At 53.3% G+C, this 12,749-nt stretch overlaps 6 protein-coding genes across 6 annotated transcripts; 3 read left to right on the forward strand and 3 right to left on the reverse strand.

The window, feature by feature from the left end:
- Positions 1–448: 448 nt before the first annotated feature.
- Positions 449–772, forward strand: PG994_000657 (uncharacterized protein; the record flags this gene model as incomplete). Its single annotated transcript, XM_066852066.1, has 2 exons — positions 449–553; positions 638–772. The coding sequence occupies 2 exons, from the start codon at positions 449–451 to the stop codon at positions 770–772; spliced, it is 240 nt and encodes a 79-aa protein (XP_066722698.1).
- Positions 773–3,406: 2,634 nt separating this feature from the next.
- Positions 3,407–5,104, forward strand: PG994_000658 (cytochrome P450 61; the record flags this gene model as incomplete). Its single annotated transcript, XM_066852067.1, has 3 exons — positions 3,407–3,572; positions 3,660–3,810; positions 3,886–5,104. 3 exons carry the CDS (start codon positions 3,407–3,409, stop codon positions 5,102–5,104), a joined length of 1,536 nt encoding a protein of 511 aa, XP_066722699.1.
- Positions 5,105–6,044: 940 nt separating this feature from the next.
- On the forward strand, positions 6,045–6,790 carry PG994_000659 (thiosulfate sulfurtransferase TUM1; the record flags this gene model as incomplete). The annotated part of the gene is made up of 2 exons (XM_066852068.1): positions 6,045–6,329; positions 6,455–6,790. 2 exons carry the CDS (start codon positions 6,045–6,047, stop codon positions 6,788–6,790), a joined length of 621 nt encoding a protein of 206 aa, XP_066722700.1.
- Positions 6,791–7,322: 532 nt separating this feature from the next.
- On the reverse strand, positions 7,323–8,464 carry PG994_000660 (Yip1 domain-containing protein; the record flags this gene model as incomplete). The annotated part of the gene is made up of 3 exons (XM_066852069.1): positions 7,323–7,771; positions 7,885–8,290; positions 8,420–8,464. The coding sequence occupies 3 exons, from the start codon at positions 8,462–8,464 to the stop codon at positions 7,323–7,325; spliced, it is 900 nt and encodes a 299-aa protein (XP_066722701.1).
- Positions 8,465–10,819: 2,355 nt separating this feature from the next.
- On the reverse strand, positions 10,820–11,779 carry PG994_000661 (Pol I core factor CF; the record flags this gene model as incomplete). The annotated part of the gene is made up of 2 exons (XM_066852070.1): positions 10,820–11,232; positions 11,296–11,779. The coding sequence occupies 2 exons, from the start codon at positions 11,777–11,779 to the stop codon at positions 10,820–10,822; spliced, it is 897 nt and encodes a 298-aa protein (XP_066722702.1).
- Positions 11,780–12,129: 350 nt separating this feature from the next.
- PG994_000662 (ribosomal protein) lies at positions 12,130–12,567 on the reverse strand (the record flags this gene model as incomplete). The annotated part of the gene is made up of 1 exon (XM_066852071.1): positions 12,130–12,567. One exon carries the CDS (start codon positions 12,565–12,567, stop codon positions 12,130–12,132), a length of 438 nt encoding a protein of 145 aa, XP_066722703.1.
- Positions 12,568–12,749: the final 182 nt, after the last annotated feature.

A 12,749-nucleotide genomic window follows, 5' to 3' on the forward strand; every position in this document is an offset into this window, starting at 1 on the left:
GCGGACGAGTTGGAACCCCGCAATAAGTACCAAAGAATTCGGCAGTTCTCAAATGAACATTCATATGAAGAGGAAATGCATCAATAACTATTACCTATTTTGTTTTCGTCGATTACCTGACATCTTCATCTGGAAACGAAAACACTCCAAGTCTATTCTTTTATCCTGATTTCCCCCCGTTATTGACTTGTTCACCAATGACATACTTTCAGGGCTTCCATATAATGTGTCAGTGTGTATGATAAAACCTTGTAGATTTGCGGGTGGTCTTACTGGGCCCATGAAGCTTTCCACACTGCCTTGATCGCGATTCTTATACGAATGCACCGTTCCCGCTTCGAGACATGCTCTCACGTCTTGGCCGAGCGTGCAGGGTACGTGAAAGCGAAGCAGTTCGCGTGTGGCATACGATTCTCGAAAAGCATTCGGCAGTGCGCGGTGTCTCGTGATGGCCAAGACGACTCTATACAACAAAGACGAAAGTAGTGCCTTGGTGCAGCTGAAGGTTGTTGTGCGCTATGGTGCCGACTCTAGCGAAGAGCTGGAGGAAACCGTGGGTGTAACAGTCCTTCTCTGTTGAAATCCTACGGATCAGTCGCAGTGTAAGTAATGAACGTTAGTTTCTTCATTTTTATAGATCACCGGGCCGCGGCTTATGTCCCTGATGAGTCGGATCAGCTGCGCGACCGGCAATTGGGGCCGCGAAAGAGCTCTTTGGGTAGCCGCGATGACTGCCTCGACCCCTTTCCCTGCCGCAAGCCTGCCTCCCTGACAGCGGTGGCGACACATGCTGTGGTTACCCGCCGTGGATTGTGTATCGGGGTGCTAGTTAGTGGTCTACGCACCCCCGCGACTCTGACAAAAGCTGCTTAGACGAGGTGGTGATAGCTTGTGGTATGTACAACCGATGCCACGAGATTATCGGACTAGATTATATGCAGTTTATTCATTATTATCATATGGGCATCTATGTACCTGCCAGTAGACCGATGTTAGCATACTTATTATGTAAAGGGATTACCCCCGAGCGGTATACTGCGCTAGATGTTCTGATGGAAATTGTTCTGTAGTAAGTTGCTCGAAGCTCGTGGCCGATTGACTATGAAGCAAATACCCTATCCCCTTTTCTTGTAGAATGCTTCGGATCAAACCATCACCAGCTTCGGGCTTGTCTCCCAGTCGTCCTGACACGATGCGTTGCGACCCCGTCGCGACAGAGACCTGCATGTGCATACTTGCATCCCGAGCGTCAAAGACCGGGCGACGAGGCTTATCAAAAGCGTTCGTTCCCTGGTTCCTGTCCGGGTCATACTCGGGGAGTTTTCATTGCCGTGCCGGTCGGCCAGGAATGGGGCAGGGACGGGGGCACCAATCGCAACCGCACTCCGTTTATTCGCTCCGGAGCCTTAACCGGTTGTTCGCGTTTGAGGAGTGTTGCACACGTTCTTTCAGCCCACGTATCAACATCAGGGATTGGCCTACAATAGATGGCTGTCATAACCATCAAACGTGCGGTAGACAGGCGTTACGTTTTCCATCGACGGGAATTGAGAATTCCTACTAGCTCCGAGGCCCGGGCTGTAAGCAGCAACTCTAGTGTGAAGACACCGAGTCAGATGACACATGTTTATGTGTCTATTGAGTCAGTACCAACCGAGATTTTAGCCAGGTACCAATCGAATCGCCTGCTCCGGGGGTTTGGTCATCCGTGGCAGAACGGGACCCTGAGTGTTTGTCGGGGACTACGAAACCCCGGCGCCCCGGTACTTAAGGTCGAGTAGCGATGGATCTGCTTGTTTCATGGCCATGGCATTCTTTCATCGCGCCTTTTGATCGCGCATAGTGTAAGAGCGCGACGTCCGCCAATTACCAATCAATGTTGACTTGCGTGATCGGGTGGGGTATCAATCGTATTCGTATTCTTTAAGGTACGTACCTCGCATGCGGAACACCTCGGACTAAGCAGGAGGTGCAGGTGCATGTAAGTTCAATCAATCAGATAGGATTCAAGGAATGCATCTGCATCTGTCATCAGATGCTCACTTCTTTAACTTCAACCATTGATGTAATATTACGCCTGATCACCGGGAGCACTTCGCGAGATCGCTATCTAGATGCTGAAGAATTACGCGAGGCTGTTGTTTGCTGTGCCTGCCAACTGCGTTTTTGTTGCAGAAACAATCCCTGCCTATCAGATGGCCTACTATGACTACGACGAACAGGTATGTAGTAAGGTTACAGACTGCCTACCAGACTAGCCGATACATATGCTTATTAAGATGCTGCCACCCACCACCCTACATATGTGCCTACTACCACATTTTCCAGATGTGTCCAGTCGGTCAGCGTTTGAGAACGAAATGGGATTTCCCCGACCCGGTTTAGGATGCTAGCACGCAGATGCGCATGTAATGATCGTAAGATATGAGGTTACCTCAGCTGCAGCCGTCAACGATAGCTCAGAGGGCAGTGGCATGTTGCCAAATGGTCAACCGGGTAGCTGCCACCACCTTCGGACCATCTAATACCCGCGACACTAGCAGCCAGTCAAAAAGTCAATGGGCGCGACAGCTTCGAAATAGGCAATCGATTGGGGTGGACTGAGTGGGGTAGGCCACGGCTCGACTACCCGCCCCTGACACAGATGCTCTTATTCCATTGGTCCATCAGGTCCCTTGGCCAATTCAGTAACATGAAAAAAATAAAAGCACTGTTAGCCAGCGCCGAGGCGATCTGCTTTTTCCTTTCGGGCTTTTTGGCTCCCATCCCAACCTCTGACAGCTCTGTTGAGCCCAGCAGCAGACGTTAGCAATCCTACATGTAACTCGGACGTAGAATGAAAACAGGGCCTTATGCCTTCGATGCTTTCCAGAAAAGTCGCGGAAAAGGGGGTCCATAGGGGCCATACAAGGGGAGCGGATCGTCTGCCGTTTGATGTCAGGGTCCGGGACTTTTTCTGCGGAGTGGCTGCTAATGTAGGTGTCTACTTGGGATGATAGCAATTTAAACGCAAGCAAATTTCAAATGCTGGACGCCTGTTTTACTCGAAGTAGTGTCGTGCCCGCTCATCTCTCTCTCTCCCTCTGTGCAGATATAGACCAGACCCTGGACCGCCCTTTCCCATTGCGCGACTTGGGAGCTGATCTTCCTTAAGGCTTAAGCAGGATCTACCCTCCTCTTCTCCTCCCAACTTTTTTTTTCTTTCCGTGTTGGCGGATTTCCTTTTTGACCTGTCGGCGACACCCTCGCGACCCTTTCTCTCCCTACGAACCTAGTTTCCCTGCCGAGAACCCCACCCCTCCAGCGCCATTACTCGCCGTAACCAAACCCGTAACCGTAACCGCCCTTGGAAACAATAACAAAAAACACTCAGTAGCGGGATTCACGAATATTTTCCTAATTAGACATGGCTTCCAACGCCAGCAGCTTCACGTCGCCGCTGGCCGAGAAGTTTGCCGCTGTCAACGTCAACCTGCCACCGCACGTGGATTTTGTCGTCGACACCATCTCCAATGCCGGCATCCTGACCTGGATTGCCACCCTGCTGGCTCTCGCCATCGCCTACGATCAGAGTATGCGCGCTCTCCACACCAACCAATAAATCGTTGGATGGTCCTTACTTGTGTGCATATGCTGACTCTTCTTCTCCCCTACTGCAGTTAGCTACCAGCTGAGCAAGGGCTCAATTGTTGGCCCTGCTTTCAAGGAGCCGTTCATTGGCCCTTTCCTCCAGTCGGTGAACCCCAAGTTCGAGGAATACTATGCGAAATGGAAGAGCGGTCCCCTCAGCTGCGTCTCTGTCTTTCACAAGTACGTGCCCACCAAAATAGTCACCCCTTCCCACGCGACACGCTCGAGATCTAACCAAGCTTTGCTTTCTTGCAGATTTGTAGTCATTGCGTCGACCCGTGACTTGGCCCGCAAAGTCTTCAATGCGCCCGCCTACGCAAAGCCATGTGTCGTCGATGTTGCCCACAAGATTCTCGGCGCGAAGAGCTGGGTGTTCCTGGACGGCAAGGAGCACGTCGATTACCGCAAGGGTCTCAACGGCCTGTTCACTCGCAAGGCGCTGGAGTGCTACCTGCCCCGCCAGGAGGACGTTCTGCGCCACTACTTCGCCCGCTGGACGGACATCACCAAGCAGAACAACGGACAGCCCATCCCCTTCATGCAGGAGTTCCGTGAGATCATCACCGCCCTGTCCTGCCGCACCTTTGTCGGATACTACATTTCGGAGGAGGCCATCAAGCGCATCACCGTCGACTACTTCCTGGTCACCGAGGCTCTGGAGCTCGTGAACTTCCCCATTATCATTCCCTTCACCAAGACGTGGCGCGGCAAGAAGGCGGCTGACATGGTCATGGACGAATTTGCCAAGTGCGCCGCCAAGGCCAAGGTTCGCATGAATGCCGGCGGCGAAGTTACCTGCATAATGGACGCCTGGATCAAGGATATGATCAACTCCCGGAAATGGCGTGAGGCCACCGAGAAGGGCCTGCCCACGCATGGTATCGAAAAGCCCCAGCCTATGATCCGCGACTTCACGGACATGGAGATCTCCCAGACCCTCTTCACCTTCTTGTTCGCCTCTCAGGATGCCACCAGCAGCGCCTCGACCTACCTCTTCCAGATCATGGCCCAGCGCCCCGACGTCCTGGACCGCGTCCGCGAGGAGAACTACAAGGTGCGCAACGGTGACACGCACGCCGCCGTGAATATGGACCAGCTCGAATCGATGGCCTACACGCGCGCGGTGGTGAAGGAGCTCCTGCGTTACCGTCCCCCTGTCCTGATGGTGCCCTACGAGGTGAAGAAGCCGTTCCCCATTACCGACTCGTACACTGTCCCCAAGGGCGCCATGTTGATCCCCACGACGTACATGGCCCTGCGCGACCCCGATGTATACGAAAGGCCCGACGAGTTTGACCCTGAGAGATATTACACTGGTGACGCCGAAACCAAGGGTTCCAAGAACTGGCTTGTGTTTGGCACTGGTGCTCACTACTGCCTTGGACAGCATTACGCTCAGCTCAACCTTGCCCTCATGATTGGCAAGGCTTCGTTACTTCTGGACTGGAAGCACCATGCCACACCCCCTTTCTGAAGAGATCAAGGTGTTTGCCACCATCTTCCCCAAGGTTCGTTTTTAACTGTGACCCGATTCTTCTTATTATGCAGTAGTTGCTAACCAAGCCTCTAGGACGATTGCCCCTTGACTTTCACGGAGCGAAAGTGGTAGTCGGGATTTGAGTGCGGCTCAAAAGACCGCGACACCCCTTGCGCCGGACGAACATCTCGGCACGCTTACTTATGAGAAGACAGGCCCCAAAGTCATGTGATGTCGTTAGCGATCGCCACATACATGATTGGGCTTGGTAATGACCACCGCTGCCGGTTTTTTAGAATAATTTGTAATACCTTCACTTGTACATAACCCTTACCCAAAAGTCATAGGGATACGCCACAGCGTTGTGGTGGTCCATTGGCAGTCTACCCCTTGGATGTAGATACGAAACGAAAGAAGTAAAACCTACCATACCCTACATGAACTTGAGACTCCTCAGCATCCATGTGCTTATCGGAATATCGTGTGTTGTCGATATGTGCAATGCTATGTCTCTAGAGGCGAAATCTGCTTCAATAACTCCTATGATCTAGTGCAACCTCTCCGGTTTAATCGTTGAGTAACTGCTCTTGCATTTGCCGTATAGTATTCACGCCGTCTGAAAATAGATTGTCTTCCTTTTTCTATTGTAGAAACAGTTCAAGTCAATCGAAGGATATGCAATTCGTGCTATTTCATAACATTGTGAAAGTACATACATAGTCGCTATCCCCACGGTTCTGCTGCGAAGCTCTGGGGTTGGTCCCCACGTCATAGCCGCCAACCAGCCAACAGCTCTCTCCCTCGGCACTCCCCATGTGTGCCGAAGCGGGTCGACGAGACAGACAGCTTACAAACGATAGCTCTCCAAGATACAAAACAACCCTTTCTCCCCATTGAACGACGACAACAAAAAGAATCAACCGATATCCGTTACACAATGGCATCCAAAACTCTCCAGACATTGAGCACGCAGACTCTGCTGCGGGCAAGCTCGCGCGCCTCAACTAGACCGACCGCAGCAGCAGCAGCAGCAGCAGCAGCAGTGCGCTGCATCGCATCGTCTTCAACTTCTCGCCTGTACAGCTCGTCCCCTCGCGCGGTTCATACCAGCAATACCCGGACCCAGCTGCTGCCATCGCGACGACCCAATCGCTTCCTCTCCGGTAGTATGCGCTGGTCTTCGGAGTCAGCGACGGGGAGCAAGATCTGGACTTTCGAAGAGGTATGTTCCGCTGCTACTCATTGTCTGATCATTACGTCTTTATACCCATAGCCAATACTCATATACCATTTCTGTTTCTCTTATTCTTCTCCCTTCCAAAGCTAACCTGCCGATCCCAACCACAGATCCAATCCCTCCCCTCCACCAAACCCAAAACCGTAACCCTAATCGACGTCCGCGAGCCCTCGGAGCTCGCCTCGACGGGCCGGGTCCCGGGCGCCGTCAACATCCCCATCACGACGAGCCCGGACAGCTTCCACATCAGCGAGGAGGAGTTCGCGGGCCGGTTCGGGTTCGCGCGGCCCGACCCGCAGGAGGACGAGGTCGTCTTCTACTGCAAGGCCGGCGTGCGCAGCCGGGCCGCCGCGGGCATTGCGCGCGAGGCCGGCTGGCGCAAGGTCGGGGAGTACCCGGGGAGCTGGGTCGAGTGGAGTGGGAAGGGGGGGCAGATTGAGTGGTGAGAGAGAGCTACTATTATGAGAAAGCAAATATAAGGGAAAGGAAAAAAAATATTCGAGCATTGTATGAAGATCGACAGATATCCTACAGTTGCTGAACGGGGCCCGGGAATCGCCTTGACAACACAAATACAAGGGTATCATGGCCGGATAAGCCAGTCATCAACAATCACAGTAGATATTTGACTCTGGTGACAGGTCAGAGCAGCCTTATCTGTTGTCATCTTGGGAATAAGGCAAGGCCAAGAGACAACACGGCATATCTGCAAATTCAATAGACCAAACCAAGAGAACTACGACCAGCTGCTGCTGCAAAGTCTGAGATGTAGGAAGTAGGTTGCTAGTAATAAAGCAAAACCGTGGTATGAATGCATTGAGCTACCTAGTGTACATATCAGAATCCCAATTCGAAAGGGTCACCCCCAAGAATCGCCGGGCACGTTTTCTTTCTTTCTTTCTGCCTTCCTTGCCTAGTCCAGCTAAGACTAAGCCCGCCAATGTTCTTCATCGCCCCACGCAACCTTTCTGGCCTTAACTAAGACAGCAAGAATCTCGCCAGCAGCATCGCCGCACCGCCCTCGCCAGGCTTCGGCGCCTCCGCCGGGGGCGCCGGCGTGTCCTTGGCCACGGGGCTGCCGGCCTTGAAGAAGAGCACCTTGATGGCGATGGCAAGGCCGCAGTGCAGGGCGACGACGAGGATCAGGAGGACCTTGCTCGTCTGGCGGTCCGTCGCGCTGAGGACGGGGTACATGTTGCGGAGCAGGAAAGCGACCGACATGCCCAGACCGACACCAACAAAAACGTAGTTGAGGATCTGGATCTGCGACCAGCTGACCAGGGCCACGGGGATCCAGATCAGGTTGGCGTAGCCGTAGAGGGCCCAGCACTCGAGCAGGTTGGCGCTCTCGGAGCCGAAGTATTTGAGGGCGCCGAAGAGGAGGACGGGGATGACGAGGCTGTAGCCGTAGATGAGACCAGCAGCGCCTGTATATATATCCAGCAACGATTAGTATATCTGGTCATAGTCTCTTGCCGCAGAAAGGTATAGCTGCTATACACAAGGAAACAAGGGGAGGGGAGGGAGGGGAGGCACCTACCGCTTAGCAGCCTAAAGTCGTACAAGAACGGCCCATTGCCGGCCATGGCGTTCCACTGGCTGATGGTGCCCGCGATGAACAGGATGAAGACGACCGTGGTCGCGATCCAGAACGGCCCGTACAGGTCCGGGTTGCCCTCGAGCACGTCGAGGAAGTTGGCGCGCGGGTACAGCGCCGCCCAGCACCGCTGCAGCACCGACGACGTGTCGACGTCGAAGAACTGCGCGTAGAAGGACATGGTCCAGAGGTAGCGTTTCGACGAGGCGCCGGAGCCCGACGCGGCCGTCGCCGGCGGTGGAAGCCCGCCTACATTGGAAGCGCCCTTGTTGCGCCCGCCCGCCGTGTTCGTGAAGTTCGAGTTGTGGAATTCGAGGTCTTCCTGGAGGTCGGTATGGCCCAGATCACCCTGCAAGTTCCCATAATGTTAGAGCTGGGTTCCGCACATGTTGTCGTGGCTCTGTGAAGGGTTGCCATATCGCGGGTATTCAAGTATGGCGAGCTCGGCTTGGGGGGTTAGGAGCTGCGAGATACATACCTCATCGTCCACGTCCACGACGGCGTCGTAGCCTGCACCGGGCATCTCGAACGATCAGACCAAGTATAATGGACAGACCGGCTATAGTTGAATGATGGGCAGAACCGAGTTCGCTGATCGGTTCGGGTTGGATGGTTGCCTGAGCTTCAATGTCTTTAGAGATAGCTGTCTCGAAGTTGATGGTTGATTGAGGCCACGGAAGCAGCCCGAGCTTTTGCCCCGGAGCTATCAATGCATGTTCGGTCATCCTGGTAATGTCGCGCGCTAATGGTCCCATATCCCCAGGGCCCAAAAGGTACGTACCTCCTGTATAAGCCTCATCCACCCAGACCAGTTCGTGATACCAACATGAGAACAGTCTCAAGGTTACATGGCTGTTGCGAACAAGCAGATCGGCTCGGGAATAATTTACCATTTAGTGACATGCTGTTCGCAGCTACGCACCCGCTGCCGGTATTTCAGATGTCAATTGAGTCCTGCGCTCTGATAACTGGAAGGCTGATATCATGGAATTAGAAGCACACGATCACGAGAGGTTCGTCCCAAATAGCACTTATCATGATAAGTCCAGTTCTTCATATTGGATTGGAAAGTGGCAAGCTCCGATGCGCTTAGTGTCTACAGTTTCTCAACCAAAGGTTACGGCAGCAACAACGATGTGGCATTCACGGAGAAACAGAAGCGAGGGTGCATCGAAAAGCAGTGATTTAACGTGTATCATAGCTCAATTCTGTCTCTACCTTAGACCACGTCCGTTCCATCGTAGAAACAAGCAAGCCCGAAAATGACAACTCGTATGTTTTCGATCAGTGTCATCATGATGCCAAACCCAGGTACGCCGAGAGATGAGAGAAGAAATCGTCTATTTGAGCTTCTTCTTGGGTCGCAGCTGGTTGGTGTGGCCGCACTTTCGCTTTCTGCAGTTGGTGGCTCGGGGAGGAAGACGAGCCTGGAGTACGGGTTAGCGATGAGCTAGCACATCGCCGTAGTACAGGGGAAATAACTTACGTAGCACTTGCGGCAGATCATCTTGTCGCAGTTGAACTTGCTGGCCAGAGCCTTCAGCGAGGGCTCAATGATACCACCACGCAGGCGAAGGACCAAGTGGAGGGTAGACTCCTGTAGAAAAGAATGCTGTTAGTGACCCATTGCAGACTTGGTGATATTCAACAGTTCGCCGAATTCGTCGAGGATGAAACGCCTTGGAAAGTTGGCTGGTCTTCTGGAGCCACAATAATTTGGAAGGATGCGTGATCCAACATCATATTGGGCAGCAGATGCTCAATCCGAATGTCCGGCATACGTCGCGACAATCGCATAGCGCTCAGCGGCTCCATGCTGCCACCCTCGGTAGCGCTATGAGTGAAACACTTCTTCGGAGCATTCGCGGCCACGCCCCAAGCGGTGCCATTAGCCCTCGGGGCGTGGACCATCAAGCCAAAATCCAGTATTTCCCTCCATATCCATGTTCGGGTGTCTTCTGCGCAGAGCAGAATGCAAAATAAAGATCAAATGCGTACCTTCTGAATGTTGTAGTCGGAAAGAGTGCGGCCGTCCTCAAGCTGCTTGCCGGCGAAGATCAGACGCTGCTGATCCGGGGAATGCCCTCCTTGTCCTGGATCTTGGACTTGACATTGTCGATAGTGTCGCTCGACTCCACCTCAAGGGTGATGGTCTTGCCCGTCAGGGTCTTCACGAAGCTGTTGGGGCAATTATTAGTATTTCGTGCATTTCGGAATAAAAGACGTCGGGTGGTCGTCGTTCGAACGGTTCGAGGGGTGACAGTTGCTTACATCTGCACTACAAATTTATTAGCTCATCGTACATTAGATTGCGCAGTATCCAGCGCCATCACGGCCGTCGAGGGCCTACTTACTGGTTGCCGGTCTTCGTCGTCGATGTGTTGATGATCGATTTGGATGTTGAGGGAGACTTCTGCAAGGTGTGGTGGGGGGACCGGGAACTTTTCTGGACAAAAGACCTTATCAGGTGACTCGCACCCGGGGTGAATTTTGGAGTGTGGAAGTGTGCGCTGTGCACGGACCGGCTGCGGCCAGCTGATTGCTGATAGGCCTGTTGCACCTCGATTAATGCATAATCCTGGAGGGCTTCAGGCTATACACCTAACCTACATTGTACGATGACATATGCCCTGACGATCGCGATGCTTTACCTGTTGCTTTACACCAACCACTCACTACGGCCTCTTGCATAAATAGCTAATAATTCCGTATAGAGACTCTTGTCAAAATGTGGCTTATGTAAAGTTTATGCTGGGTATCTTGCAGATAATATAAAAATATTTAATAACGACCAATCGTGAAATGCTTCCAGATAACTCGAGACTGTAAGTCTGTCATAATCTTGCAGGTGGTTATGTAGCTTCATTTGGACCAATATTCACCCCGGAACGTGTTCTGCATCTGTTTCTGTCTCCATAGCCTCCAGACGCCTCGATCTCTCTCTTTGAACGCACCAAATCTCCAAGCGCCGTTCGACTTGCGCCGCGGCGTTGATCAGACTGCGCAGGGGCACGGCCGCTGTCTTCGCCGCCTCCTTATAGAATACCTTGGCTGCTGCGGGTAGGTCATCTTCTGTGCGCCATACTGGGCAATCATCACGTTCGGATTTCATGACTCTGCCCTTCTTATCAGGAAGTTCTTCCGGCTGCTCTGGCTCGATAAACTTCATGGTGCTGTTTACGGTTTGGTACCGCTCCACGACCAGCTCATCCTGGCCGCGCTGGTCGTGGGAGTCTTGATTCGGCTCTCTGCCGGATCCGTCGAAGCCACCTTGGAACAGCCGTGTGGCCACTTCTGGAGCTGTATCTCTGTTAGACTTGCTAAGGACGGGAAGGGGTAGCTAGCACCACTTACTCTTGGGAGTAGCTCCATTTTGTACAAACGTCCGCTCGAAGTAATCCAACCATTTCTCTGTATCGTTTTTGTCCACTGTCACCGCTTCCCAGGCTGTGACCTTGTGTTCCTCCCCACGCTGAAGACCACGGGCGGCTTCGGCCTGCTTCGTCCGTACAGCCTCCCATTGCTTCCAGTCAATTTGCATAACTCGAGGGTCGTCATGGGTGATCGGTCGTCTGGTCACTCCGTCGAGGGGATGCAGCAGCTTGGTCGATACTACAACTAGCGCAAGAAGGAGCACCTCGGGATCATCTATCGATAGAATACGCTGCTTGTCCCGCGTCGGGCAGGAGAAGTCCGCTTCTAGGATTTGGGCCATGCATTTTACGCTCAGGAATATTTCCACGGGCAAGGTGAGGTCTCTCATGAGCTGGAGTAGGAGTGGGATATGGTTCAGGGGCGGGAACTTAACCTCGTAGTTGACGTTGAACGAGATGGTCATCTCCCGGACCGCGGATTGGAGCTTTCCTGGGCGATGTGATCCCGGATCTGTAGTGAACGATGATAGGCAGCAGGCAACCTATCCTGGGCGTTCCTGGGCAGCCCATTGATCTACACGTTTCGTTAGCCAGCCGCGTTTGCCATGCATGCAAAATATATAGATTTCATACCGCTGCTAGAAACTCCAAGTCCCCACGCTGAGCCCAGTGACAGAAGGTCGCTGTCGAGTAGGGAGGCGGAGTGTAAAGCAACCAAGATAACAAAGCGCCAAAGTGTCTATCAGCGCCGGAAGATTCAGTTTCTTCCCTGGCTGCGGACGCCAAACTCGAGTTGTCTCAACGGGACCGTCGCTCAGCTCTCCGTCCCTAATTTCGGCCTCGCTATCCCAAGACTCGAGTCTCGCCGGAAATCGTCGTCTTGGGCGGGAAGGTCTCTCACTCTCAAGCCCCAGAGTGCCCTGACGATCTCCTCTAACTCGGCAGGAAGGCCACGCTCCTTGATGAGCCACCAGACCTGTTTCCTCAGGATGATTTGCAGACATTCGAGGTATAATTCCCGTTCCGGGGCGCCTTCCAGCTTCACCGCAGCACGCTCTCGCTTCTCCCTTTTCCGGCGGTGCACTTTGCCGGTGGTGCTAAACTCGTCCTCGCCAGCTTCATGGGGCGCGTACCCCTCGAGTCGGTGACCATTGCGACAATACCGCAGGGCATCCTCGGAGTACCAATGACGAGATCCACACTCCTCGCAACGCTCCCCTGCCGGCATGCGCTGGTAGTCCCCGGGTGCCATTTTGCGCTCGCTTTTGCCAGGTGGAGCCAACCTTGGATGTTCTTTAAACCGAGCGTTCGACTTGATTGGAAGGCAGTTATTGGACGGCCGAACAATTGAATATGTCACCCTTATTCACCGTGCTTGATTACAGCAGTTGGCCCATGTGGCGCTCTTTTGGTCAGGGGCGGTCCTGGGAGAAA

This window comes from Apiospora phragmitis (assembly GCF_038363925.1).
Source record: "Apiospora phragmitis strain CBS 135458 chromosome Unknown utg000001l:1.0-2902119.0:1.0-2906034.0, whole genome shotgun sequence".
In the NCBI taxonomy this organism is placed as follows: domain Eukaryota; kingdom Fungi; phylum Ascomycota; class Sordariomycetes; order Amphisphaeriales; family Apiosporaceae; genus Apiospora; species Apiospora phragmitis.